This window comes from Pelodiscus sinensis, chromosome 1 (assembly GCF_052426305.1).
Source record: "Pelodiscus sinensis isolate ZL-2025 chromosome 1, ASM5242630v1, whole genome shotgun sequence".
Classification (NCBI taxonomy): Eukaryota; Metazoa; Chordata; order Testudines; family Trionychidae; genus Pelodiscus; species Pelodiscus sinensis.
In genome coordinates, this window is record NC_143052.1 from 191,254,711 (window position 1) to 191,280,866 (window position 26,156).

The window sequence follows — 26,156 nt, forward strand, 5'->3', positions numbered from 1 at the left end:
CTGGTCAATTTCATCAGTGGCTGAATCCGGGACAACTGGGGTGCTGCCGGGTTGGTCCTGCAGCCCCGAGGGGCAGCGCTACTGGACCTACCTGGCAGCACTCCAGCTGTTCTTCACCCTGCTTCCCGGATTCAGCACTGGTCAGTTTTAGCAGCAGCTGAATTGGGGAAGCTGGGGGCAGAGCAGCTCCAATGATCCGGCTGCCCAGAGCACTTCCGGGTTCCTGATGGTGCCGGACCATCAGGAGTGCCGGACCATCAGATGCCGGACCATCGGAGTTTTACTGTATTTGGAATTGAAAGTGAAACTGAACAGACTAACATAAATGAGTTAAGCAAGAGGAGCAGAATCACTTGGTGATTATCTGTTCTGTTCATTCCTTCTGACGCAGCGGTTCTTAATATTTCAACATTTCCAGGCCGCCCTACCCCTTTCAGAAGTCAGATTGTCTCGCGTACCCCCCAAGTTTCATCTTATTTAAAAACCACTTGCTTACAAAATCAAACATAAAAATACAAACATGTTATAGCATACTATTATTGAAAAATTGCTTACTGTCACATTTTTATTGTGTAATTATAAAATAAATCAATTGGAATATAAATATTGTACTTGCATTTTAGTGTATAATATGTAGATGAATATAAACAAGTGAATTTTCTGTATGAAATTCTAGTTTGTACTGACTTCAGTAGTGTTTTTTCTGAAGTGTTGTGGAACAAGGCAAATATCTAAATGAGTTGGTACACTTTCCAGAACACTTCTGTGTACCCACAAAGATATAGTTACCTTGGTTTAGAATCACTGCTCTATAGCACCTGGCATTGGCTACTGTTGGAAGACAGGTTACTGAACTAGATGGACCTTTGGTGTGATCCAGTATAGCTGTTATGTTTGGTCCAACATAAGAATGGCCGTACTGGACCAAAGGTCCATCTAGTTCAGTAGCCTGTCTGCCAACAGTGGCCAGCGCCAAATGCCCCAGAGGGGGTGAACCGAAGACAATGGTCAAGCGATTTGTCTCGTGCCATCCATCTCCAGCCTCTGACAAACGGAGGCCAGGGACATCATTCCTACCCTCTGGCTAATAGCCTTTTATGGAACTAATCTCCATGAATTTATCTAGCTTCTCTTTAAACTCTGTTATAGTTCTAGCCTTCACAGCCTCCTCTGGCAAGGAGTTCAACAGGTTCACTATGTGCTATGTGAAGAAGAACTTTCGCTTATTAGTTTTATACGTGCTACCCATTAATTTCATTTGGTGTCCTCTAGTCCTTATATTATGGGAACTAATGAATAACTTTTCTTTATTCACCCTGTCTACACCATGATTTTATGTACCTCTATCATATCCCCCCTCAGTGTCCTCTTTTCCAAACTGAAAAGTCCCAGTCGCTTTAGCCTCTCTTCATATGGGACCTGTTCCAAATCCCTAATCATTTTAGTTGCCCTTTTCTGAACCCTTTCCAAGGCCAAAATATCTCTTTTGAGGTGAGGAGACCACATTTGTACACAGTATTCAAGATGTGGGCGTACCATATTTTTATACAGGGGCAGTAAGATAGTCTGTGTTTTATTTTCTATCCCTTTCTGAATAATTCCTAACGTTCTACTTACCTTTTTGACCTCCGCTGCACACTGTGTGGAAGTTTTCAGAGAACTGTCCACAATAACTCCAAGATCTCTTTCCTGATTTGTAATAGCCAAATTAGCCCCCATCATACTATATGTATAGTTGGGGTTATTTTTTCCAAAGTGCATTACTTTACACTTATCCGCATTAAACTTCATTTGCCATTTTGTTGCCCAATCATTCTGTTTTGTGAGATCTTTTTGAAGTACTTCACAGTCTGCTTCTGTTTTGACTATCTTGAACAGTTTAGTATCAACCACAAACTTAACTACCTCACTGCTTGCCCCTTTCTCTAGATCATTTATGAATAAGTTGAATAGGATTGGTCCTAGTACTGACCTTTGGGGGACACCACTAGTGACCCTTCTCAATTCTGAAAATTTACCATTTATTCCTATTCTTTGTTTCCTGTCTTTTAATCGGTTCTCAGTCCATGAAAGGACTTTCTGAATATCTTGAATATCTTTCTGAATGTCTTATCTGAAAATCTGAATGTCTTATTCCATGACAATGTAATTTACACAAGAGCCTTTGGTGAGGGACTTTGTCAAAGACTTTCTGAAAATCTAAGTATACTATAGCTACTGGATCCCCTTTATCCACATGCTTGTTAACCCCTTCAAAGAACTCTAGTAGATTAGTAAGACATTTCCCTTTACAGAAACCATGTTGACTTTTGCCCAACAAATTATGTTTTTCTACCTGCCTGGCAATGTTATTCTTAACTATTGTTTCGACTGATTTGCTGGTACCAACGTTAGACTTACTGGTCTGTAATTGCCAGGATCACCTCTAGAGCCCTTTTTAAATATTGGTGTCACATTAGCTATGTTCCAGTCAGTAGGTACGGAAGCCAATTTCAAGGATAGATTACAAACCACAGTTAACAGTTTTGCAATTTCCCATTTGAGTTCTTTTAGAACCCTTGGGTGAATGCCATACAGTCCCGGTGATTTGTTAACGTTAAGGTTATAATATTTGCCTAGTTTTACAACAAGCTACAGAAAAAACACTAATGAGTCTGTTCAAACTAAAGATTTGATTTACAATCAAAGCCCAACATGTTTAAAAAGAAAAATTGTAATGGAGGAGGAAAAGTACTTAAAGATTAAAAGGTTTCCTTTCCCCTGCCCCACAAATTCTTGGTTTTTGAGTTTAGGCAAACAGTGTTTAATGTGGCAAATAGGGATGTCAACGTGTAGATGACCACACGCATTCCCCCTCCCCCCTGTGCTACTGCTGCTGCTTCTCTATCAGAGACATCAGCATGGAAGGTGATAGAGGCAGGTGGAAGCCGATATGTCTGCTTTCTGCGCGTGCTGGCTCCATGGCCCCACCTTCCCCCATACCACCCCACTGCCTATTGCCCTATGCTGCTGCCTCTAATAAAGAGATAGCAGTGCAGGGGGGCAGCAGCCCCTGTCTAGGGGAGATCTGATCTCCTGGACCCAGTGCAAGCTGGAACTGAGCCAGGCTTCCTGCCTGCCCAGGTCCTAATACACTTTAAATTCAGAGCCGCAGCAGGGGTAGATCCCGGACTCGTCGCAAGCCAGGACTGAGCCAGGCTGCCGGCCAGCCTGCTAAAAAATGTACTGGTAGGGCAGGGAGGGAAATGTGTGTAGCCTATATAATTAACGTATAAGCACATGAGATCTTTTATAGGGGAAAGGCAGTATGCCACATTTATTGAGAATACAACAGTTGCATATGCTTTTCCATCACACACACACACACACACAATCCCGCCAGACGATGTCATAGTTACCAGTCCAGATTCTGCATAGTCTAGTGACCACCTAGATTGAACATAGGGGGAGCAGGGCCTTTGTTGGTCGATCGATCCGATGCTCCTTTGGATTTGTTGGCAAGATGAACCCAAAGTTCCATAGCACAGCATCCTGATTTTATAATCCTTTTCTCTGTTGAAATCAGTGTATTCTGCTGTGTCATTCTGTGACCGGAATGTTATCTTGTTGTTGTCAATCATTCCCAAACATCTCTTGAAGGTTCATTCTGTCCTGGATTGTTAATGAGTTGTTTTTAGGGGTGCCCGCCCTTCACCTTTAGAGCCGTCAATTCTGCCAATCTGATCCGTTCTTGACCGTGGGTACACACTGATGGTTTCTCTGCTCTTCACAGACTGTCTTTTACAGTTTGTCTTCACCCCATATTCTCCCTCTTCTCTCTTGACCAGCTGGCTCTAATGATGACCTTCACACTGTATCTCATTCATACAAACAGTCTCTCATGCAGAATCCTTCAAAGGTAAACAATACTGTTCTATATTAAGCAAAATCAAAACAATTCATATTGAAGGCCCGGGCCTTCGATATTTCTAATCTCATTAACATAGACAAAATATGAGATCCTGTCTCTTTACTTACTAAAACTTTACAACAAGGAAATATAGGAGATATATACTCAAATAAAGGATTTGACTTACTCCAATATTAAATATGATTATATATTACCTTATATTACTACATTACTAAACCTCAAATACAAATAAGGAAGAATAAAACTTTCAATCCTAACACTAGGTGTTCAGGATAAGAGAAGTCTTCTTTCTTAGGTCACAAATCATCTCTTTCTGTCTCCTCCCTCCTCTTCCTCCTCTGCTGATGCCCTTCTTTTCTAGCCCTTATCACAGAGATGTCACATGTCCCCAAATTATGCCTTTCTGGCATTATATAACTAATTTTTCCTATGATAATTTTGTGTGGAATAACTAAGATCCACAGTCTGAAGTTGACATTACTGGTAATTATTAACTTCTCAGTAGGCCTCTTGAGGGTCATCATGTTTCAGGGCAATTTACACCTAGGTCATGTTGTGTACTTTTTCTACATAATTTGATCAATCATCATTGTCAGTTTACTCAGAATCCCCAGTGATAGTCACAGTTCAACAGTTTTCCTGGCCTGATACTAAAAGAACTCTGTTCACAGAATCCTTTGGTGGATGCAGGGTTTGAGGTTACCAGACTTAACATCGGCACCACCCCAACAAATGGCTTGTCCTCCTTTCATGGTATTCTTTCTGGAGAGGGTAATCCTCAGACTGTGTCTGAAGTTTACCCCTAAAGCTTTTTGTAAGAACCAGCTCATTCAGCCTCCAAGGTTTTACCCTAAATTTCACGTGGATAACAGAGGCCATCATCCGACATTCCATGTGAGAAGGGACAGAAGAAAGGCCTTCAGGAAATCCTGGAGACTCTTCCTCTCCTTTGAGGATACATAAAAAGGTACAGCTATTTCATCTCAGCAGTTCTTCAAGTGGGTCTCTGCTGCTACATCAAGCTCTGCTATCAATTGCCTAAGGAAATTCCCCCATTGTCAATACATATGCACTCCATGAGGTCAGTCTTCTTGTCCCTTATACTTTTCATTATCCCTAATTAGACATCTTTAGAACAGCTATCTGCTCCTACCTTTGTTGTCCATGCTGCTATCTTGGGTGATTCAACTACAGAAGCCCAGTTCAGAGCTGTCATCCATTATCAGATATATCTCCGAAGTCTTATTGTCCAGTGGTAGGTTCTGCTCAGGAATCATTTATAATGGAACACGCATAGGGATGCTTCAAAGAAGAAGAAGAATTTATTCAGCCTGTGTGGTAATGATTATTTTTTTGAGATGTACCATGACTCACCCTCCTCGTCCTCTGCTTCAGAGTTTTGCTAATGAACTCTGTAGCAGAGAGGGAATTGAGAGAGAAATGCCTGCACATGCTGGCTAATGTTGTGGTGGGTAAAGAGCTGCATATGCACCTGCTATTGAAATTTTCCAACAGCGCAGGAGCACATGGACACCTAATGTGGAAAATCCAAAGGGACATACACCTTGAAGAATCATTGTTACTGCACTAAGTGGTAACTTCTTCTTAAGTGGTTATGACCAAAAGTTTTCCTATGGAGACTAGGTATGTTTAAATACTTCTGGCTGAATTGGGGCCAGAATAAAGAAGATCTGGCAAGACTGAACCCTAAAAACAGAAATGGATATAACACACAACAGAATAGGAAGAACAGACTAGGAAGAACAGAAGATTGATTTTATGGTATGAATGGTTCACAGGACAATTGAGCATATATAAAAGGGACCAGTCTGATAAAATTGGATGGAATAAAGAGATATGATGTAGTAGGATTATAGAGAGGGCGATGTTAGTTGGCATAGTGTTGTGAAGTATTGCAAGGACATAATGCAGAAAGATTCTGTAAGACAGCAAGAGATCTATGAACGGGGGAAATCATGATCAGGAGAGGCAAATAACAGTGACAGCTACATTTGGATAGTCTGGAGAGGCTAAATGTGAGCATAAAGAAAGCCTTGAAGGATTTTGTAATAGCTGAGGCAAGAGAGTCCCAAGGCATGAACTTGGATGATTCTGAGAGAAGAGGCTAACTAGTTTTACAGGTGTTGCAGAAGAAATAATGCGATCTAGTGAAGGATTGGGGGATTGCAGGGAGAGAGAACACACTAAGGCTAAGCAGATAATAGGGCTGTCAGTTCATGTTTCTTAACTTGAATTTCTTAAAAAATGTGACTAGCTTTTCAGTCTGTGCTCTTCAGCGTTTTTAGGGTCTCCTCCCTGTTTTTCCTTGTAATTGTGTAGGGTATGACATTCTTTGTGTTAATACTGATGTTAGAGGAAATATTTAGCTTGGCCTTGATTTCAAAGGAGGAGTTATGCTGTGCATGTCTCTAGTTGTTACAAATTTTAGATAGGTAGAGGGACTGAGTATTCTTTTCCGGGTTCTTTGTTTAGTGAAGGGCTGTGGCTGGTAGGAGATTTTATATACTACCCTTGTGCTGCAGTTTCTTCTAAATTTGCATTTGGCTTCTTTTCCTTTGTTTTATTTACATGTATTTTTTTGAGTGTGTTTGTCTTTCTATAGCTTATTTTTATTTATTCTTAATGGCACTTCCCGTCAGAATTAGTGTTACTTCTGGTAAAGCTTTGAAGTGTTTCAGAGGTATGTGCTTTCTATTTACTTTTAAATATGTTTTTCTCTTGGGAGTTTTTTGTTTTGGTTGGTTGGTTTGTTGAGTTTTATATTTTGTGATTATAGTAAGTATTAGTACTCTGAGATAAACAGTGCTTGATGTGGTGATCACTGGAAGGAGACTTATATTACACAATAGAATAAGTCTTTTTCCTTTTAATTTTTGTCTTATATTTTAAATATGAAATTCATAGGAGATAAAACAGAAACGTATAGATTAGTATTTCGTTTCTTTTTTGGACTTAAGTTTGTGGTGTACTTAATATTCTGGTGTTCTTCTCTATATACACTTTTTAAATATTGAAAATTAGCTGGTGAAAGTTACAAAAATCTGTTTTAACAAGATTTTGGTTATATTTTAAATGTTTGAGTGCAGTATCAGTTCCTTACAAGAAAACTCTAGTGTAACAATGAAAAGTGAATTTAATCCGTACATCTAAATGCAACATAAGGATATACATCACATACTGGGTCTTGGACCGGCTTTTGCTTGATAGCTTTCTGCAGGCTACAAGTATGAGGAAACTATTCCACATTATTAGTCATACTTTCTTCAATATGCACAGTGCAGCGCTCCAACAGACACCCCAGGGTTAGGCTCCTATTTTCTTAGAAAGTGTGGTTTGTTTATTCCAAAATAAGTTCATAATTATTTGCTATTATATTGAAATTCTAAATAACTTTTCATTATTAACATTCAGAAATGTTTTTGTTTCGAAGTGATAAAGATTTTTATGCCACTAAGAAGTTTTTAATAAAAATATTAGGTTTTGATGCTTCAAACACTTATGCATATGTTTAACTTTTAACTACATAAGAAGGTCCATGGGACTATTCATATGAGTACTTGTTTACATATTTGCAGGATCATGGTCATAATTTTCATGGGTTTTTTTGCCCACTGATAGCATTTGTATTAAATTCATATAAAAGATATCACTAATGTGTAATATAGTCATACGTTTTTAAATGGTTTTAAATTATCGTAGGAGCGACTAACTGAGTAATTATCACAAAATTAAGAAGTGTAAAGTACTACAATTGATTACAAGAGTTTGACTTGAGTCAACTTACTTGCTCTGGAGACAATGATAGGTATACTTCGTGAACATTTGTTTAATAAATTCAGAGTTGGAATCGAGATACTACTGCCTCACAGATTACTGGGTTTCTCGGAGAGGGGCTTAGCAAAGATGAGTTGAACAATAAATAGTCCTGTGGCTATTGAGCCTCTGAAACTTTTAGGTGTTTGCATATTTTATAGCTACAGAGCTTAGTATTGGCCTGAGTGAAAGATGTGCAGTCCTAAAGCTAATCAAGGATAAAACTTTTAGAAGTCCCTTGTAATTTTGGGAGCCCAGTTAGAGGCATCTTAAGAATGCTTAATTTTCAGAAGGCTGCTGTTTAACACTTGCAGGAATTTTTACACACTTAATGATGTCTTAAGTTGTGCACCCGAAACCATTAATCACTTTTTAGAAAATTGGAATTAAATTGCAGTGGAGTAATTATCCTTTTAAAGAAAAAATAATAGATGTCTTGTACAGTTGCCTGATATGATGTACGAGAGAGGAAGAAACTTTGTCATGAATTTTCCTGCCTGTAGAACATTATAGCATAGACTGGCATAAGTGGAGAAAATGACTTACTTAAATTGGAGGATTTCTTTTTCCTCTTAATATAAAGCCAGTGTTTTCAACTGAATGAGTCTTTCAGTAAAGTATTCTTTAAGTAGTGTGGCTAAATAATGCGAATTGAAATGAAAATATAATAAGATCCACATTGATACTGTAATCCTTTTTAAAAAGTTAGACAATGTCAACAAATTTTTCAAAATGAAATAATTTTAGCTTTTTGCTGATATAATTTCTGTATAGTACATTATGATTGTTTTTAAACAGTTATATGATTTTTCCAGTAAGGAAGAAATTGTGACACAAATTTCCAGAGTAAATAGAGTAAAGAAATAAGTTACTTTTTTATTAACTTTTTTCAGTTTCGTTAATCTAAGAAATGATTTGTAACTGGAGATTTTTGAGTTGGTGTTCTTTTAAATTAATTTTATGTTTGGTTGGTTCAAAATTATATTTCATATAACAGGAGAGAATCACCAAAATAAAGGAAAACCAAAGAACAAAACCTGTGATTCTGAAAAGGCAAGGTGAGAAATATATATTTTGCCATTTGAGTCCTTTTATATGGTAAAAACATTTGGAACAACATTCATGAAACTTTTATTGTTCTTATTTTTATATACTCTTGGAAGGACAAATTTTCATATGTGGAAGGCAGTTTGGTATATTAATTAATAACCCTCATTGACATTTGGAGATTTAAACGTTTTGCATTCTTCTTGCTAAATAAGCTGTTGATAATTTTTTTTAAATGTTTGATCGGCAAAGGCTGTTATTACATTTTTTGATTCTGTGTAGAAGCTTATAATAATGAATTCAGTATCACAGTTTTTTCAATAACAATACGTTATTGTTGTGAGCGCAAGGTTATGATTTCCTGGGAGAGTAAAAAAGAAAAACTAAACTGTAGAAGGAAGAGCCACAATTAAATATTAGCTCCTCAGTGAGATATGGAACACAGAAAAACAAGACCAGATAAGCATCTTTAATATAAAAATATTCTCATTGTTAAATTTGCTGTTTTCTTTCAACATTTTTTCTCAAGATAATACGAATCTAAAATCATGTCCCAGAATTATTCATTAAAACTTGTAATAAGTGAATGCTCTAAATGAGTTTGCTACTTCTCAGGGCATAGAAGTTACTTGCCTTTTTTACCAGTCTTTTTCAAAGTAATTGCAGAATTGCTAATTATAATGCATTGCTCCTGGTTCAAAGGTATTGTAACTCAAAAGTGTTATAATCACCAGGGAAATGTCTATAGACAAATGTCTAAAAATAGTGTGAATATGAGAGAGAATACAAATAAATCCAAATCACACCTAGTAAAACAATCTTGTAGTTGTATAGCTATTTACTTCTGCTGAAAGTGTTTCTGGATACAGTAAATACATTACTGAAATTAACTTCATGCAATCATATGTGGGCTGTAGAATTTTTGAAATTTATATTCAGACTGTCAGTTTGGCTCTGAGATAATTACATGTGTGATCAAAGATAGGTATTTCAAGATCTTTTCATAGAAAACTGTCCAGTCAAAGGGAAAAAAAATTGTTTGCTTTTCAGCTATAACATTCTTTATCACAGTAGTTCTAATTCATCAGTTTTTAAGACGAAAAAATGATTTGCAAGCTACTGGCAGCAGAGAGCATAATTTGTTACTCTCACTACCTGACATAAATTATGCTTTGGTACAATTGGGTAATTAGGGCTTCCTTTGCCCTGTAGAATCTTGCACTTGTGGTGATATATTAAAAGGAAAATAATAATAGTTTGATTTCAAGATGAAGTACCGCTGGAATACAGATGATCTTTTATCTGTAATACAAACCAATTTGATACGAAATCAGTGAGACACCAAAGTATGAAACATGAGCAGGCTATTTTGAAACCATTTTTCAGAGCTGAACTACACTTTGTGTTTATAGGTCCAGACAGCTGACTACATTTCTCTAATTACTATATCTGCCACGGAGAGGCTGCACTGTTTGAATTTTTGGTATTCAGAGATGATTTGCAATTTTGTAAACCAATGTGTAATTTAAAAATTATTTTAAAGAAAATGTATTGATCCATTTCACAGTCTACTTTTATATCTTTATAGCTGTTGCTGTGAGAAGTCCTTGGAGCCGAGCCATAACAATGAATGTGTTTATAGTACAGTCTAGGATAATGTGGATCTCATATTAATTAGTGAATTAAGATTCACCCACGCCACCAAAACTTGGGTGATTTTCAAGATCCATTTTCCAGGCTCAGTCACACTTCTTCTACTGTGTACAATGGACAGATTCCTTCCTAGAAATCTCCAATTTGTTGTTACACAGTTTTTAGGACACTTCCCATTAAGGGGTGCTTGATACCCTGGAACACTGAGCAGAGAAGAATGTATAATCAAATGTCTTCAGCAGCTGGGAGCATGCTTCTCAGCACAGATGGAGAGATAAATTTTAGCTCTTCTGGAGCTAGTGCACTAAAAATAGCAGATTGGCTCAGGTGGCTACCGTAGTCCCCTGCTCTTGATGCTGCAGTCACTAATTTTGTGTGTGTTACCTTGAGCAGACCTAATGCATGTCTGTTTACCTGCACTAGGAAGCACTCTCTCAGCTGCTGTGCAGGTATATTCCATGTGGCTACATAAGCAAAGGGATTTCTCCATCCTCTGAATAAAGCGTATAAACTGTATATGTGCAGATTTCAGTGTAAAAACTGCAGTGATGCTATTGCTGTTTTTAATTGTAGAGATCATCTGTGTTTGAAGATTGATTCTAAAAATATCCAGGATAAACACTCTAGTGCCGTCCGACAGGTAATGAAGGAAACAATTAAAAATATTGCGATCTTAGTTGAAAAAAAATTATGAGTTTCTGTTTGAGACTGTTACTTTAACAGTGACATTACTTAAGTATTAATTAAATGCCACAGTTGTATTTCTTAACACGTTGAGGAAACCCAGGGTTTAAGTACACATCTATTGGTGAAGCATAAACTTCTGAACATGTTAGTGTATAATCTGTTGTACAGTGGGACCAAATTAAACACTTTCAGATCCTAAATTCTGTGCAGTGTTAATTTATTACGTTGACAGTGAAGTGCAGATTAGGACATTTTTATGAAAGTTTGCAATTTAGTAAGGTGAGCATTTTAAAAAATATTACATATTTTATATACCGGTGATAATTCTTCAGAATATAAAAACTTAAGATACACAAAACTACTTTTATGGAAGCTGGCACGGGTGTCTTAGGGACATGAGACCTAAGAAGGACATTGTTATCACAAATTTACAGCAAATTCAATACAAGAACCACAGAATAATAAAAAACAAAGTAGCAACCAGGCACACAAACATCAGGAAAATAAATACAATTTCTAATTTGTGACAGATTTCACCATCAGAATTGTCTCCATTCAATCCTAAGAGCAGATGAATATTCTTATTCCTTTTGCAAATAGGCCAATTATAGTTACCTTTTTGTTTTGGAATTCAGCTGTGGTTTTTGCATCTTGACTTCTGAAATCTGAATTTTGATGGAAGAAAGTTAATTTAGAATTAATCAAGATGAAACTTTCAAAACAGAGAATGTTTTCTGTAAGGCCACAATGTTTGACAGAGGCTAAGCTCATCACGAATTAACATGATGTTAACATGGATTTTACCAGGTCGTTGTTTTTGAAATTTCACTTCAGAGGTAACAATGAGGCTAGTTAAATTTGTCTTTTGTTTTCACTTCATTCAGTTTTTTAATAGTTGGGTGAAAATATTAATATGAAAATACTTAGAAAATTACTTGAAACATTACAATCGTAACTTTTAAATTTCCATTTTAAAAGTCTTTAAATAAAACATTGCAGGTGCATCTACACAGCAGAGCTTAACTCAAAATAAGCTATGCACCTTGAGCTATGTCAATTGCGTAGCTTATTTCGAAATTGGGAGCATCTACACAGCACTTATTTCGAAATAGAGCACTCTTCCTCTGACTTTGATTATTCCTCCTACAATGAGGGTTAAAGGAGTCAGAGTAAAAAGTCCTCCAGCTTGACAGTATTTTGACATTATTTTGAAATAACTGTCTGCTGTGTAGCTGTGGACTAAGTTATTTCAAAATAATGCTAGTTATTTTGAAATAATGTTCCTTTATAGATGTACCCTATTATCTACTCAAAACTGTAATTTTAGGCTTGACTTAGGAGATCATTACAGTACAGGCAGTCCCCGGGTTACATACAAGATAGGGACTGTAGGTTTGTTCTTAAGTTGAATTTGTATGTAAGTCAGAACTGGTACATATTGTAAGGGAAACTCTAGCCAAACATTTCTCCAGAGCTCAGTTTTATTCTCCCACACCTCACTTCCTTCAGTCCTTTATTCTCAAGCTGAGGTGTCTGCTGAGAAAAGCCGCTCCGCGTCTCCCTGGTCTGCTGGGGGGGAGGAGGGGGCGCTAGCTTCGCGTCTCCCTGGTCTGCTGGGGGGAAGCAGCTAGTGCGGGGTTGCCTCACCCCGTTTGTAAGTAGGGATCCGATGTAAGTCGGATCCATGTAACCCGGGGACTACCTGTATATGTAACAGGGTATTCCAGCTTGATATAACACATTTTAATGTATTCATTTGGATTTATGTAAATAGGAAAATGATTGTTACCCTCTAACATCCAAATAATACTCTAGTGTAATTAAAATGAAGCAGTATAATTCAATATAATACACTATAAGGAAATCCAGGCAACTTAAGATCTCAATATTTAGAGAGGTATCAATGATAATTTGTTTTAGCAAAAACAATAAAAAGTTCTGTGTCATCTTAAAAACTAACACATTTATTTAGGTATGAGCTTTTGTGCACTGGAAAGTGATTTCCAGCCCATGAAAGCTTTTTCCCAAATAAATTTGTTAGTCTTTAAGATGACACTTTTTTTAAGTTCTCAAGTCATCCTTTGGCGTCCAAAATTTTCCCTTTTTTATAATTACTTTTACACCTTCACTCTGTCTAACATTGTGTGGAGAGAGAATGAGGAGTTTTAATATTTTTTAATAATTAATTAATTTTATATCTTTAAAAAATGAGGAATTAAAGCTTATAAAGCAAGTTTGTCTGACTCTGGCACAATGAGGTATTCTGGTCTATGTGCATGTGTGTAGACTTGTACTGCCCTGTTTGTGTATGGTAAAAAATATTTATGCAATCGTCTTTAACAAGTAATTAATACTTAAGAACAGTGAACACTTCATGACATTACATTCAGCTTTGCTTTTCCTTATTGTTCAAAGTAGTAAGGCCCGAATCCTGCAACTACTTGTGCTTAGAGGACTTCTTGCATAAAAGTTCATCATGTGGTTTTCAACATAGAGTCAGAGCTTAGGATTTAAACCACTTTATGAACTATTAAATTCAATATTTATGTAAGGAAGTATCCCAAGATATTTCAGGATTCGATATAAAAGAAGATCAAAAGTGAGATGATATAGGCAAGGGAGAGAAAAATGTTCTCAGATTGTTTTATTGTTTTAGAGGAATAGGTGAGTGTAAAATGAAACAATACATGAAGTCCTCTTTGAGATGGTAAACTCGCTGGGGAGCGGACGGACTCTTAAGCGAAAATTATGAACATGTGTGAAAGGACAGATGAGTTGAGATTTAGAGAGACTAGGTCTGTGAGGTATGTTGGAACAACAGATTGTTAAACTAGATGGATGATCATTTTTAAATGAATGGGAAGCCAGTGAAGTTGTTTGTTTGTCTGAAACAATATTTTCTAAAATATTATTGAAGTTGCTTCTGTACAAACGTTGCATACCTATAAACCAGGTTAAAGTGAATGTTGCCACCTAACAAAATTCACAGAGATGGAACTCTTATAACCAAAATGCAGAAAATACTGACTTCTATTGTTGTTTAATCGCCACTTGGAGATAACATTTTCAATAATTAGTAGCTTGTTTCATAACATAGTGAACAAAATCTGATTTAGTTAAGATTGATTTTTGTAGGTGGATTTAACTGTGTTGCCAGAAATGTTGAAGACACTTGTTCATGATGGCTATACAGCCTTGATGGACCAACGTTGTCGCAGTGCTGAACAAGTCTTTTCAAAGTTATTGATTATTTTGGATCCTTCAGAGTTGAAGGTAAGGATGAATGTACCCTGGCCACCTTAATAGGCATGATTGAGCTTTGACCCGTAAGTTTTATATTTCATTTATTTTCCTCCCCCAAAGCAATCGTGTTTTTTGTTTTGTTTTATTTTGTTTATTTTATTTTATTTGTTTCCAGTCACATTCCACTATGTCCTAAGCATTGTACACATGTTAAAAAAAGCATAGTCTATCTTAAATAGCTTATCTAAAATGTTAGAGACTAGTGTACAGGGAAAAAATACAATAAAGTGATTGTGGTGATAATGGACAACATCTCAACATTAAAATGTTTTGGGAATACAAAATGTTATGTTTCTGTGCAGGTACACAAAATTCTACATCTTAAACTTTTTATTAAGATGTGAGAGCCATAATCATATTAACCACTTCACTTATATTTGGTTTTCTTACAACCTTAAAAAAATGGAATAAAGTATAAGCTCATTGTGGTAAATACTGTGATTTTTAAAAATATCTAATCCATCCCCAGGGAATTTTTGTTGTCTTCGTTGTTATAGACTAGGGATTTAAAAGGTTAACCGGTTTACTGGTACGCCTCATCCTTAGTGGATGAGGCTTAACAGTTCCAATTAACTGATACGGGCTGGAGCAGCTCCCCACCTGCTCCTAGCAGGGGCTGCATCAGTCTTGTGGGGCCTGCCAGAGCAGCCCCTGTCTGTAGCAGGCTCAGCCGCCCTCCTGCTCCATCTGTGTAGTAGGTTACATGAGGACGGAGCCGGCAGGGCCGCTCCCAGGAAAGCTTCATTGCGGGCTCTGAAGTATAAAGATTATTAATGCTTTTTACTGCAGAGCCCACAATGTGTGTAACCATGTAATTGCTATGATTTTTAGCAGTTACCCAGTTGCATTTTTTAAACACGTTTTTACATCCCTGTTACACACACAGTTGCTGATAGGTATTTTGAAATTACCAAATTAATTGGAACCAGTGTAATTATATAAGATTGTTTTGACAAATAAGAGGGCAAAATGTTAAAATATTTTTAATATTTTATCGTGGGTCTTCCTCACAAGCACATATCAAATAGTGTGTATGTATATATTTGTATGTGCACTCCTTGCAAACATTAAATGTCCCAGATCCAATTGTACTGACAGGGGTTACCTGCTGCAACAAAAGAAACACTGAACTCTCCAGGAAAATAGCATGCTTATTGACCTGAAATCATAGCTTGCCATATTAATAAGGGAAAAACTGAGGAATTTCTAGCAACGTCCATTCATTTAAGAACACTTTAAGAAATGTATTGTAGTCGTCTAGCTAAAATAGTAGATACGCTAATTTGCTCTTCCTGTGTTGAGTATTTTCTCTATGAACATAATATAGTCAGCCAAGGTATAATTTTTAAAAAAGCAGCCGTTCCAGAATCCATTACCATGCTGTGTTTGAGAAGGAAGCCCCTCTCAAGCCATCACAAATGGCCAAATGAGACTCTGGTTGATTGTGACACTGACTTGGTTATTGCCTGAAGATTGTGATTGTATGTATTGTGAGGACTGGTTTTCCCTATGTTGAAACAAAAGTCAGGACTATGCAGCACTTTAAAGACGAACAAGATGGTTTATTAGGTGATGAGCTTTCGTGTTAAGGCCCATTCGTAAAGTGTCAGATTTAACAAAGATGCTAACTTCCTTACCCATTACATAGATAGCTTCCCCAGTTATCACCCCAATATCATTATCTCATAGACGCTAACCTCCCCCCTCCCCCCCCCCCCCCGAACCTTCCTCGGTTCTAAAATCTGATTTGTCAATTTTATATGTGTTCACTTTTTTTTTAATCTTATCCCTTTGGTATATCTGGTCATGCCAATTTTCTTCCACAATTTGATCTGAGGAAGTGGGTCTGGCCCACGAAAGCTCATCACCTAATAAACCATCTTATTAGTCTTTAAAGTGCCGCATAGTCCTGTCTTTTGTTTCAGCAAGACCAGACTAACACGGCTACATCTCTATTACTATTTCCCTATGTTGACTGTGGCAAACATTGTCCACTTCAAGGTAGTATGTTTTGGTTACTAACTTAATGTTTTCACGCATACTGTTAAATGTGATTTCTTCGATTATTTGCAGCAGCTGAATCTTGCTGTTATTGACTATGTAGTAGTCATCTATGGATATGCCACTGCTCTCCTTGGAATAGGACAGCCTGAGGTAAGAGTTTAAGTTTCTACAAACTGATGCTTCCAAATCTTAAAATTCCAGTTCAGGTTACCCATCATCACCTTTTTTAAGTAGACGGAAGATAAGGTGACCTCCACAATGAGGTTTAGGCAGTGATTAGGAAATAGTGTTATTTATTGTCCAGAGAAGCTTGTATTTGGATTTGTAGAAATTACTAAGTCAGAAAATTACTCCTAAGTTTTCAAATGGGACTCAAAGACTGTTAATGAAGGGGAAAACAGCCTTACCCAATGCTATTCCCCCTTCTTTTTTATAGTATTTAGCGGTTGAGTAACTTGAGTAGATCCAGCCACTTTTAACAGCCTTTTAAATATTTTTCCATAAATCCCAACAGCAGGTAAGGCTCTTCCTCATTCAGTTGCCCTCCCCCAATATTTTGGAGTATTTTTTAAAATAGCAGTTCTTGTAGCTTTCTAGTCCCTTGAGATTTTGGGTTGCTTAACAATGTAAAGGCTTATTCAGGAGAAAACACTAATGATAACATACACTTGCCTTCCTAAAGTAATCAAATAAATGGACCATGTAAGAGCGAAGCTTAAAGTGGAAGCGTGGTTCAGTCTAGATCAGTGGTTCTCAAACTTTCTGGCCCGTGGCCCACCTGGCTCAATGCAAACCTTTCCATGGACTACGAGTTGCTAATAGAAACTCGCTGTTAATTACATAATTATGCCCTAGACATTTTGCTAGTGCTGCAGCTAGGGAGAACAGTTTAATTTAAAGGAAAGGAAATATTAATTTAAGTTATTAAATGGACTGAGTGCTTTAACTTTCTCATGTTTATTTAAAATGAAGTTTGATAAACTAAGTAAAATATTAATTCGTGTCCAAAGCAAAAAGTTCCCATGTTTTTTTATATATAGCAGGGTGGAGAACATTTTTTGGCTCGGGCGCCACTGACCCACAGAAAACTCAGTGTAGATGTTACAAGTGACAAACAAACAAAAAAAACCACCCTTCAGAAACCCCCAATTCTCTCTGATGTGGCTCCCAACTGAGACACTCTGGCACTCCAGCCCCACCTGGGGAGGGAGAGGGGTGGAGGGAGGACAGAGGTTCAAGGCTTCCCATAGGTCAGATTTACTCTTCTGGGGTTCCAGTGTTAGTGGATTTTTGTGGTCCCCTAGGCTTTGGGATTGGGGCAAAACTGGGGGTTCATTGTGCAGGATAGAACTGCCAGTGAGAGGAATGGGGGTGCAGGATCTGGGCGGTAGGTGGGGTGCAGGAGGGGGTGAGGGCATGAGCTCTGGATGTGAGGTAGGTTGCAGGAACAGCCTGGGATTAGGGTGTTTGGCCAGAAGGAAGAGGCAAGAGCAAGGGAAGGTGCAGTGTGGGGCCAGGAGGGAGAGCGTAGGAGCAAGGGAGGATACAAGAGCATGCTGAGAGCATGAGTCTTGGCAGGGTGTGTGTGTGTGAGGGACCTGGGGGTGCAGGACGCTGGGCATGAGGGAGCGGGGCAGACACTTACTTGCCTTCTCACCGCATGCTACTCTCAGGCATGGCCTCCTGCTACTCCCATTGGCTGGATTGTGGCCAATGGAAGCAATGGGGAAAGCCCCCAGGCAGCAGAACCAAGTGCTGCTGTGCCCCCAGGTTGGGGAGGAAGAGGGAGAGCACTTCTTCCCCATGAGCTGGATCACACAGCAAGGCTCAGGGTTTTCTCCCCACCCCCAGGAAGACGATGCTGGTGCTCCAACTTTGTGGGGACTGGAGGGAGGAAACGCAAGGCTGGAGCACCAGTGTGAGCTTCCTACTGCAGGGGGGAAGGAGGAGGGCTGAGCTCAAGCTCCGGACTACCTGGAAGGTGGTCACGGACCACAGTTTGAGTACCACTGATCTAGATCAATAAACTCCTTTTTGTTTATGTAAATCATAAAGAAAAAGAGACTGCATATTCACACCTTCCATGCTCTTAAAGTTGACAAAGGCATAGGCAGTGCTGCATTTTTGAGCAGTTAAAAGCCTTAATCCAAAAGCTACTCGACCTTTTCATTTTGTTTTTAACTATCTCATTCATTTGTGATTATCTTAAACTTATTTTGAAGGAATTAGCAAAGGCTGAAGACCAGTTTAACAAAATAATTGAGCAGTATCACAAGGAGAGATTTAATTGCTTGGCACATTTTGGAATTGGAAAAGTGTACTTGAGACAAAACAGGTTCGTACAATGCAAAACTTCATATTTATTAAGCTTGATGCAAAAGCAAGTTAACTTAGATTTATTTTATAAATGAATATCCATCCATGTTAGTTACAAATATCTTTGTTTTTAATAGTTAATTCTTTCTCCACTATCATGCATTTCATGCAGTCTTTAATTTTTGATGACTTTCCGTTTCCTTAAGTCCCAAAATGTATTGCACAAGCATAAAGCATTGTATTTCATGTAAGAGATTTGCATGAAATGGCTGTAGAAGTTGTGATCTCACTATCTTGTATATGTTTAAAATTTAGATTTTCAGATGCTATAGATCAGTTTATGAAATCACAGACAATGATTAACCATAAAATTGTACCTGGAACATTAACGTGGCCCACAACTTCTGTTGTTATTGAAGAGACTCGGACTGAAAAATTACAGGTAAATAAAAATATCATCTCTGTAAATCAGAGAATTTCTTAATGAATGGTGAGATGCTGATTTAATATAGCTTCATTTAGCTTTTCAGAATGAATCTGGGCTTTTTATGATCTCATCAAGACACAAGAAGGGAGAAACAAGGCTTCCCAGAATCCTCCCCCTAACCGTATTTATTGCCAGTTAAAATATTCTCAACCCTAGATGCAGTTTGTAGAGAGGAGGGATCTGTTCTCTTTGAATCCAGTCAACACTTCTTGAGTAGAATTCTTCTGAGAGTATCCTATATGGATATAAGCTGGCTAGTAGGAAGTTTAGACTTGAGATTAGACGAAGGTTTCTAACCATTAGAGGAGTGAGGTTCTGGAACGGCCTTCAAAGGAAGTAGTGGGGGCAAAAGATATATCTGGTTTCAAGATTAAACTAGATGGGTTTATGAAGGGGATGGTTTGATGAGGTAACATGATCTTGGTAACTAATTGACCGTTCATTATTAGTGGGAAATAGGTCAATGGAGGGATGATAGGAGTTACTATAGAGAACTTTCTGGGTGTCTGGCTGGTGAGTCTTGCCCACATGCTCAGGGTTTAGCTGATCGCCATATTTGGGGTCGGGAAGGAATTTTCCTCCAGGGTAGATTGGCAGAGGCCCTGGAGGTTTTTCGCCTTCCTCCGTAGCATGGGGTACAGATCACAGCTAGAGGATTCTCTGCATCTTGGGGTCTTCAAAGTATTTGAAGGCTTCAATATCTGAGATATAGGTGAGAGGATTATTTTAGGAGGGGTGGGTGAGATTCTGTGGCCTGCACTGTGCAGGGGGTCAGACTAGATGATCATAATGGTCCCTTCTGACCTTAAAGTCTATGAGTCTATTTATATATACATATACAGGCAGTCCCTGGGTTACGTACAAGATAGGGTCTGTAGGTTTGTTCTTAAGTTGAATCTGTATGTAAGTCGGAACTGGCGTCCAGATTCAGCCGCTGCTGAAACTAATCAGTTTCAACAGTGGCTGAATCTGGACGCCAGTTCTGACTTACATACAGATTCAACTTAAGAACCCCAGGCATCCCCAAGTCAGCTGCTGCAGAAACTGATCAGCGGCTGATTCCAGGAAGCCCGGGGCAGGGGCTTCCTGTAGTCAGCCACTGGTCATTTTCAGCAGCTGCTGACTTGGGGACACCTGGGCCCAGAGCGGCGCTACGGGACCAACCGGCAGCGCCCCAGCTGCTGTACCACAGGCGTCCGGAGCAAAGCCGCGGAGCACGGGGGCAGTGGGACAGCCCAGACGCGCCGTGGCTATCCTGCTGCCCTCGGGCTCCGCGGCTTTGCTCTGCTCTGCTCTGCTCCCCCTCCCCCTGGTCTGCAGACCGGGGGAGGGGGAGCAGAGCAGAGCAAAGCCGCGGAACATGCGGCCAGGTGACAGGCCAGACGCGTCTGGGCTGTCAGCTGGCCGCGTGCTCCGCCGCTTTGCTCTGCTCCTGCTCCCCCTCCCCCTGCTCTGCAGACCAGGGGGAGGGGGAGCAGAGCGGAGCACGTGGCCAGCTGACAGCCCAGACGCGTCTGGGCTGTCAGCTGGCCGCGTGTTCCGCCGCTTTTCTTCCTTTCCCTGGTCTGCTGGAGACCAGGGAGAGGAAGGGCCCCGTTCGTAACTGCGGATCCGACATAAGTCGGATCCGCGTAACTCGGGGACTGCCTGTATATCCAACCAGTTCTGAAGCAGTAGCCACTATAGTAGCTACTGCTATAGCCAACTAAACATACTCAACCGGTCAAATAGCGGGATGTGGCTATTGTGTCAGACACCACTGCACTAGGGGTTTAGCAACATGATTCCCAGTAATTTTAGTGGGAATATTCTAGTTACGTGTCTTGGTTGACCTTGAAAATCCGTTAGCTTTAAGATTGAATGGGAGACGTAGACACACAGCCATTCTTGCATTCACAAACATCCTTAAGCTGAGAGAGAACTATTAACATGTAAAACGATAGCCTGGCCAAGCTCTTACTCCTTGTGGAATTCTGTGTCAAAAAATTAAAAATTCTATGCACAATATTTTAAAATTCAGTTAGAATAACACAATGTAATAATTCCAGTTTCAGTTACTTGGGTAATTTATTTCAAAATATCTGCCAGCAAATACACATGTAACAATACAGACAACAAAAAAGACTTGAAATATTTTTTGACAAATAGATTTCTTACTAGACTTATTAATATAGAACTTTGAGTAATAATTCATTTAAGCTATAATACAGAAACCTCTTTCCCCACACCTGTCAAAAGCAGAGCAGTCTTGGGGATCATAGGCACTGACTCTGTGGTTGTTCTGGGGTTAGAGCACCCACGGGGAACAATTGATGTGTTCTGAACACACACCGGCAGCCTATCATCAGCTCTCCAGTGCCTCCTTCCTATGTGCCTGCAAACCCCATAGATCGGTGCCTTCTCCTTCCTCCACACACCTCCTGTGGGAGGCTGGGAGGAGGGGTGGGAGTGAGTGCACTCTGGGGTGGGGGTGGAACTGGGCAGGAAAAGTCAGGGCATGGGTGAAGCGGAGGCAAAAGAGGCAGGGTGGACAGGTGTGGGTTTTGTGGAAGTGGTGGAGTGGAGGTGAGGTGTGAGGGAGAGCCATGGTCCAAGCACCCACCACATTCCTGGCACTTGAAAGTCAATGCCTTTGTGGGAGAGTAAGGGCTAATGGAGGAGCTGAGCGAGAGGAAAATTAAATGCTGGGAAGGAGCCTGGGAGTGAACCTACTGGGCTGTTGGATTGGGTGGGAGAAGTATGGAAGATAGTTGTTGGGTTTTTTTTGGGGGGGGGGAGGAGTGTATTTTACGGAGTTGGGCAGCCTCTTCCATGCATACTGTGGCTGACCTCTAGGCTCTCCCATTCATTCTGGCACATCTGCCTCTGTGCTCATATATCTCAGAACTCTTGCTCCCCATTCAGCCAGGCATAACTGCACAGGTCTCTATGTGGCCCTGCACCCTCACCCCCTGTCGGCATATGCCCCTGCACTCTCCCCTCCTCCATCCTCATCTGGTCCTCAACCCCTCTCATTCTACCCTGGCTCATGGTTGTCACCCCACTAGTTCTGTGATCTTGTTTCATTTTGTCTGCCCACCCCCCCAACTAGCCCTTTTGAATCCCAGTCTATGTAGTTCCTCAACAGCCCCACATGCCCTTATCTGTCAGTTTCCCTATCCATCACATATCCTGTGCATTCTCAACTGGCTCCACGAGTAGAACCTCTGCTCTGGCCCATGAGCCAGCTACCCTCTCTTGTGATACATTAGTCCCTGGTGAACAAAAGGGATAGTTGCAGCATTACTCTTCTTGTGGCTTCCTTTTGCCTTCACATCAGAACCACCTATTCTGTGGGGGAGAGGAGTATAAAAGGGGATGTTAATTCTGCACGTGTGCAGTGGCCCAGAATTACCCTAGGAGTACTCTATGCAGAGTGGCTATGCATTCCTTACTGACACTTGTATAAATGCAAAGAACAGTTGAAATATTGTGCAGCATGTTAGTCGGGAAGTTTTTAAAATAAAGTAATACTTGAAAATAATTACTCTTCTGGTGTTTGAGTTATACTGCTGAAAATGTGGTGTTTGTTTCATTTCAAGAGCCTCCAAATCTTAAAAATGTAAGTAGAGGTATGTTTGGTTTTTGTGCCTGAGAGATTATTTGGGATGATGTGATTTTATTTTGATGTTGTTTTAATAGTTGATGTTGGAGAATTTCATTGGTGAATGCAAGTTTCCTCCAGAGCCAGATGCAGTTTGTTCTTATCAGCAGTTTCATGGGCATTCAAAAATTCAAATCTATTTTACAGATCCAGACTTCAAGGTAAACTTTTCTTAATGGGTTTTGGAGATTAAACTTTTTCTGCAGTTATATGCCTTATGCATAATTCAAAGATTCATGTGATACATACATTCTTAACTATTTTTTGTTGAATGATGCATTTTTTTTCTCTGAATGAATCAATTCATATGGTCTTTAAATTTTAGGGTTTTATACGTATCACTTGCTCTGAGCAGTGTAAAGTGGAGTTTCACATCAGCTGTTGGAAAAAGCTAAAAACTACCGTTTACAGTGATAAAAATGACAAGGTAAGAGCCATGTCAAATTTCTAATTAAGTATTAGTTACTAACTGTTTTCTAGAGGTTATAGCTGTTTTTATGTCATTGAGATGAATATAGTCCCAAAATCTTAACATTTCAACTATTCTATGGAGAATATACAGTCTTGAGTTGAAGGTATAGGGAGATCCTGCAAGTGTCAAGGTATTTGTAGGGGACAGAGATATTTATGTAGAGGCTCAGTGTGTTTGGCCTGTTCTCTACCTCTTTATGGATTTTTGATTCCCTTAGAAGCCTTGCTGTTGAGGCTTCCCCATCAGCTAATACTCCAAAACCTAAAGGATTTCAATGTACATAGGGATACCTGGCAGAAGTTAATGGTGACACTCAGTATAATCTTCCATTGGTTTAGGAAGTAAAAGAGTACATGCCATGAGCCGCTGCTTTCATCTTTTTGACCCCAGCCATTTTATGCCATTATTTGCTTCCCTTAGCTAATACAAGTAGCTGCCTAAGCCTTTAGCAATGGTCTTAATTTACTGTCAGCATGAGTTCATCTTACACAGTAGTTAATGCTCTGGGTTTGTCACAGAGATCATAGAAGTAATGAATTCTATGGATTTCTGTGGCCTCTGTGACTTCTGTAGCACCCTGTGCTGCTGGCCTAGAGGCTACCTGAGCCATTTGGGTAGCCCCTGAGCTAGCCACACTGGCTGCTGCTGGTGCAGTCTAGCCTCCTTCCTCCCTCCCACTCTTTAGTAGCACGAATTTGGGATGGGGCTCAGTGCTAGGTTGAGGTGCAGGATGGTGTTTGTGGGAGGCTCCCTTGGAAAGGCAACAGGAACTCTTCTCCCTCAGGTCCTAGGTCCACATGCTGCCTCTGCCCACTGGCTCTACTCTCCCAGCTCTCATTGGCCATCATTCCCAGCTAATCGGAGTTGCAGAACTGGGTCTTGGGGTGGAGTGGAGGCAGCATGTGGCACTAGGAACTGGAGGTCACTGCTTCCCAGGAGCCGGAGAGGGAACCTACCCAATACCTGCCATCCACCTGTACCCCTCAGCATCCATGGCACTCTTTAGCTACTCCCCCAAAACTTCCCACACCCCCGCCACGTTTCAGTTAGGTGTGAATAGTAAAAGTCATGGACAAGGGCTGTGAATTTTTGTTTACTGACTGTGACCTTTCTATGACTTTTACTAAAAATACCCATGACTAAAATGTAGCCTTAACAAAAGCATTATTATATAAAAACATATTGGTAGTGCATCTTATTGTTTTATTGAAAGTATTTTTTTTTCTGTCCATCTGATCTTCTTCCACAGGATCTTCTTCAAGCGTCATGTTTCACTCCTGATTGTAGAGGCCTCATTTCAAAAATTATTATCTTCAGTTCTTCCGGTATCATAAAATGCATGGTAAGTAAATAAACATCAGTGTGTAATGAGAATCAGTCTTATAAAAAAATCCTAAGCTTGCAATGACAATCCAAGGAACATGTTACTTACTGACATTGTGCAGTTACATATTTTCCATTAACGGATCACGATACTTTACATGCCTCAATTAACTTCAATGCTCCTGTTTAAGGAGGTAGTTGTAGTCACCAAAACTACTTAAAAAAAAAAAAAAGGCACATGGTGGTGTTACCCTTATTACAAAACCACAGGTAAACTGAAATGTTTTAAATATAAGCTGCATACATGTAATTTAAGGGAGCTTCATTGAATTTTCATAGTACACTAAGTATGAGGTGGTCTGGTGCAACTATTTTTAACAGATATATGCTGTGTCAGATTCCTTGCACATAGACATCCTGGCTTGTTTTGGATTGGTGATAGAGTGAAATTACTCATCATTGTAGGAGCAAGAATTCTACCTATTGGGGAAGAGGTAAATTCAGTTCTTCAATTAGTGTCCCACTTGAGGTTACTTCACGTGTTCATGAGCCTCGTGCACCTTTGATTGAAGATTTTTCCATTAGGAGCATCTCTCTGGGCCGTGTATGCACTTGATACAACTTTGTGCCACAGACAAATAGTATATAGAATCGCACTAGTGAACTGCCCTGAATTCTTCTCTACCGCATCAGCCTGAGAGAGAATTCTAGCATATTTGTTTTGTGTGTGCCTCAGCATGTTCTACGTGATCGACACAGCTACCATTACCTTGCACACTGTGTTATTTTAGTTTAATGTTTCTAGTTAGTGTTAGCTATTGTTAGTATAGGATTAATTAAATAATAGTGAGAAGCTTCAGTTTTTCTCTCTTGTTTTCTTCTTTTTTCTGGTGACCTGGCTGGTTCTGCCTGGCTCACCATGTTTCAAATTCCACCTCTCTTGTCAGGACGCTGTCCCTGTCAGCAATGGCTATTCTAAGTGAATCTATTGCTTAGAAGAGTCCCTTATGTCCCAATAATATAACTCTCTTCTGGCTTTCGAATCTACACACAGGAGAATTGGGAGTCCAAACAAGCTTTTCTGTTGATAGAGTGATCCCTTTGACCCACTTCTGAGTGAGGTCAGGAGACTCACATCCTTTGTACATTTGTCTCTGGGCAGATCCAGTATCCTTTGACTCAGTCCAGGTCTCCCCAAAAGGGGAGAAGACTTAGTATTCATGGAAAACTCCTAAGAAGAAGAATTCAGTCTCCCACCACAAGAAGCTAGCTCCCGAAAGGTCACGATGTCTCATTAAATCTACAGTTTTGGGGTCCTTGACCTCTTTGCTTGGTACCATGGATTTGAAGGACTCTCTCTGGTATCATAGATCCCAGAGTGCTACAGTAGGTCTCCTGTACCACCTATGAAGGACAGGGAGCTTCAGGACACAGACTACTCTGAAATGGCGCTATCAACATCAGACTTACCAGTAAT

At 39.6% G+C, this 26,156-nt stretch overlaps 1 protein-coding gene across 4 annotated transcripts in view; it reads left to right on the forward strand.

The window, feature by feature from the left end:
* Positions 1-26,156, forward strand: part of TTC3 (tetratricopeptide repeat domain 3) — a 149,668-nt gene that overhangs the window by 73,108 nt on the left and 50,404 nt on the right. For 3 of the 4 annotated variants that reach the window (XM_075911810.2, XM_075911793.2, XM_075911814.2), the window contains 9 exons: positions 8,742-8,802; positions 11,018-11,084; positions 14,267-14,404; positions 16,508-16,588; positions 18,661-18,773; positions 19,070-19,196; positions 22,923-23,045; positions 23,210-23,311; positions 24,606-24,698. In XM_075911810.2, coding sequence (XP_075767925.2) covers positions 8,742-8,802; positions 11,018-11,084; positions 14,267-14,404; positions 16,508-16,588; positions 18,661-18,773; positions 19,070-19,196; positions 22,923-23,045; positions 23,210-23,311; positions 24,606-24,698 — 905 coding nt within the window. The remainder of the gene's footprint in view (positions 1-8,741; positions 8,803-11,017; positions 11,085-14,266; positions 14,405-16,507; positions 16,589-18,660; positions 18,774-19,069; positions 19,197-22,922; positions 23,046-23,209; positions 23,312-24,605; positions 24,699-26,156) is intronic. The other variant, XM_075911801.2, reaches the window with a different exon arrangement.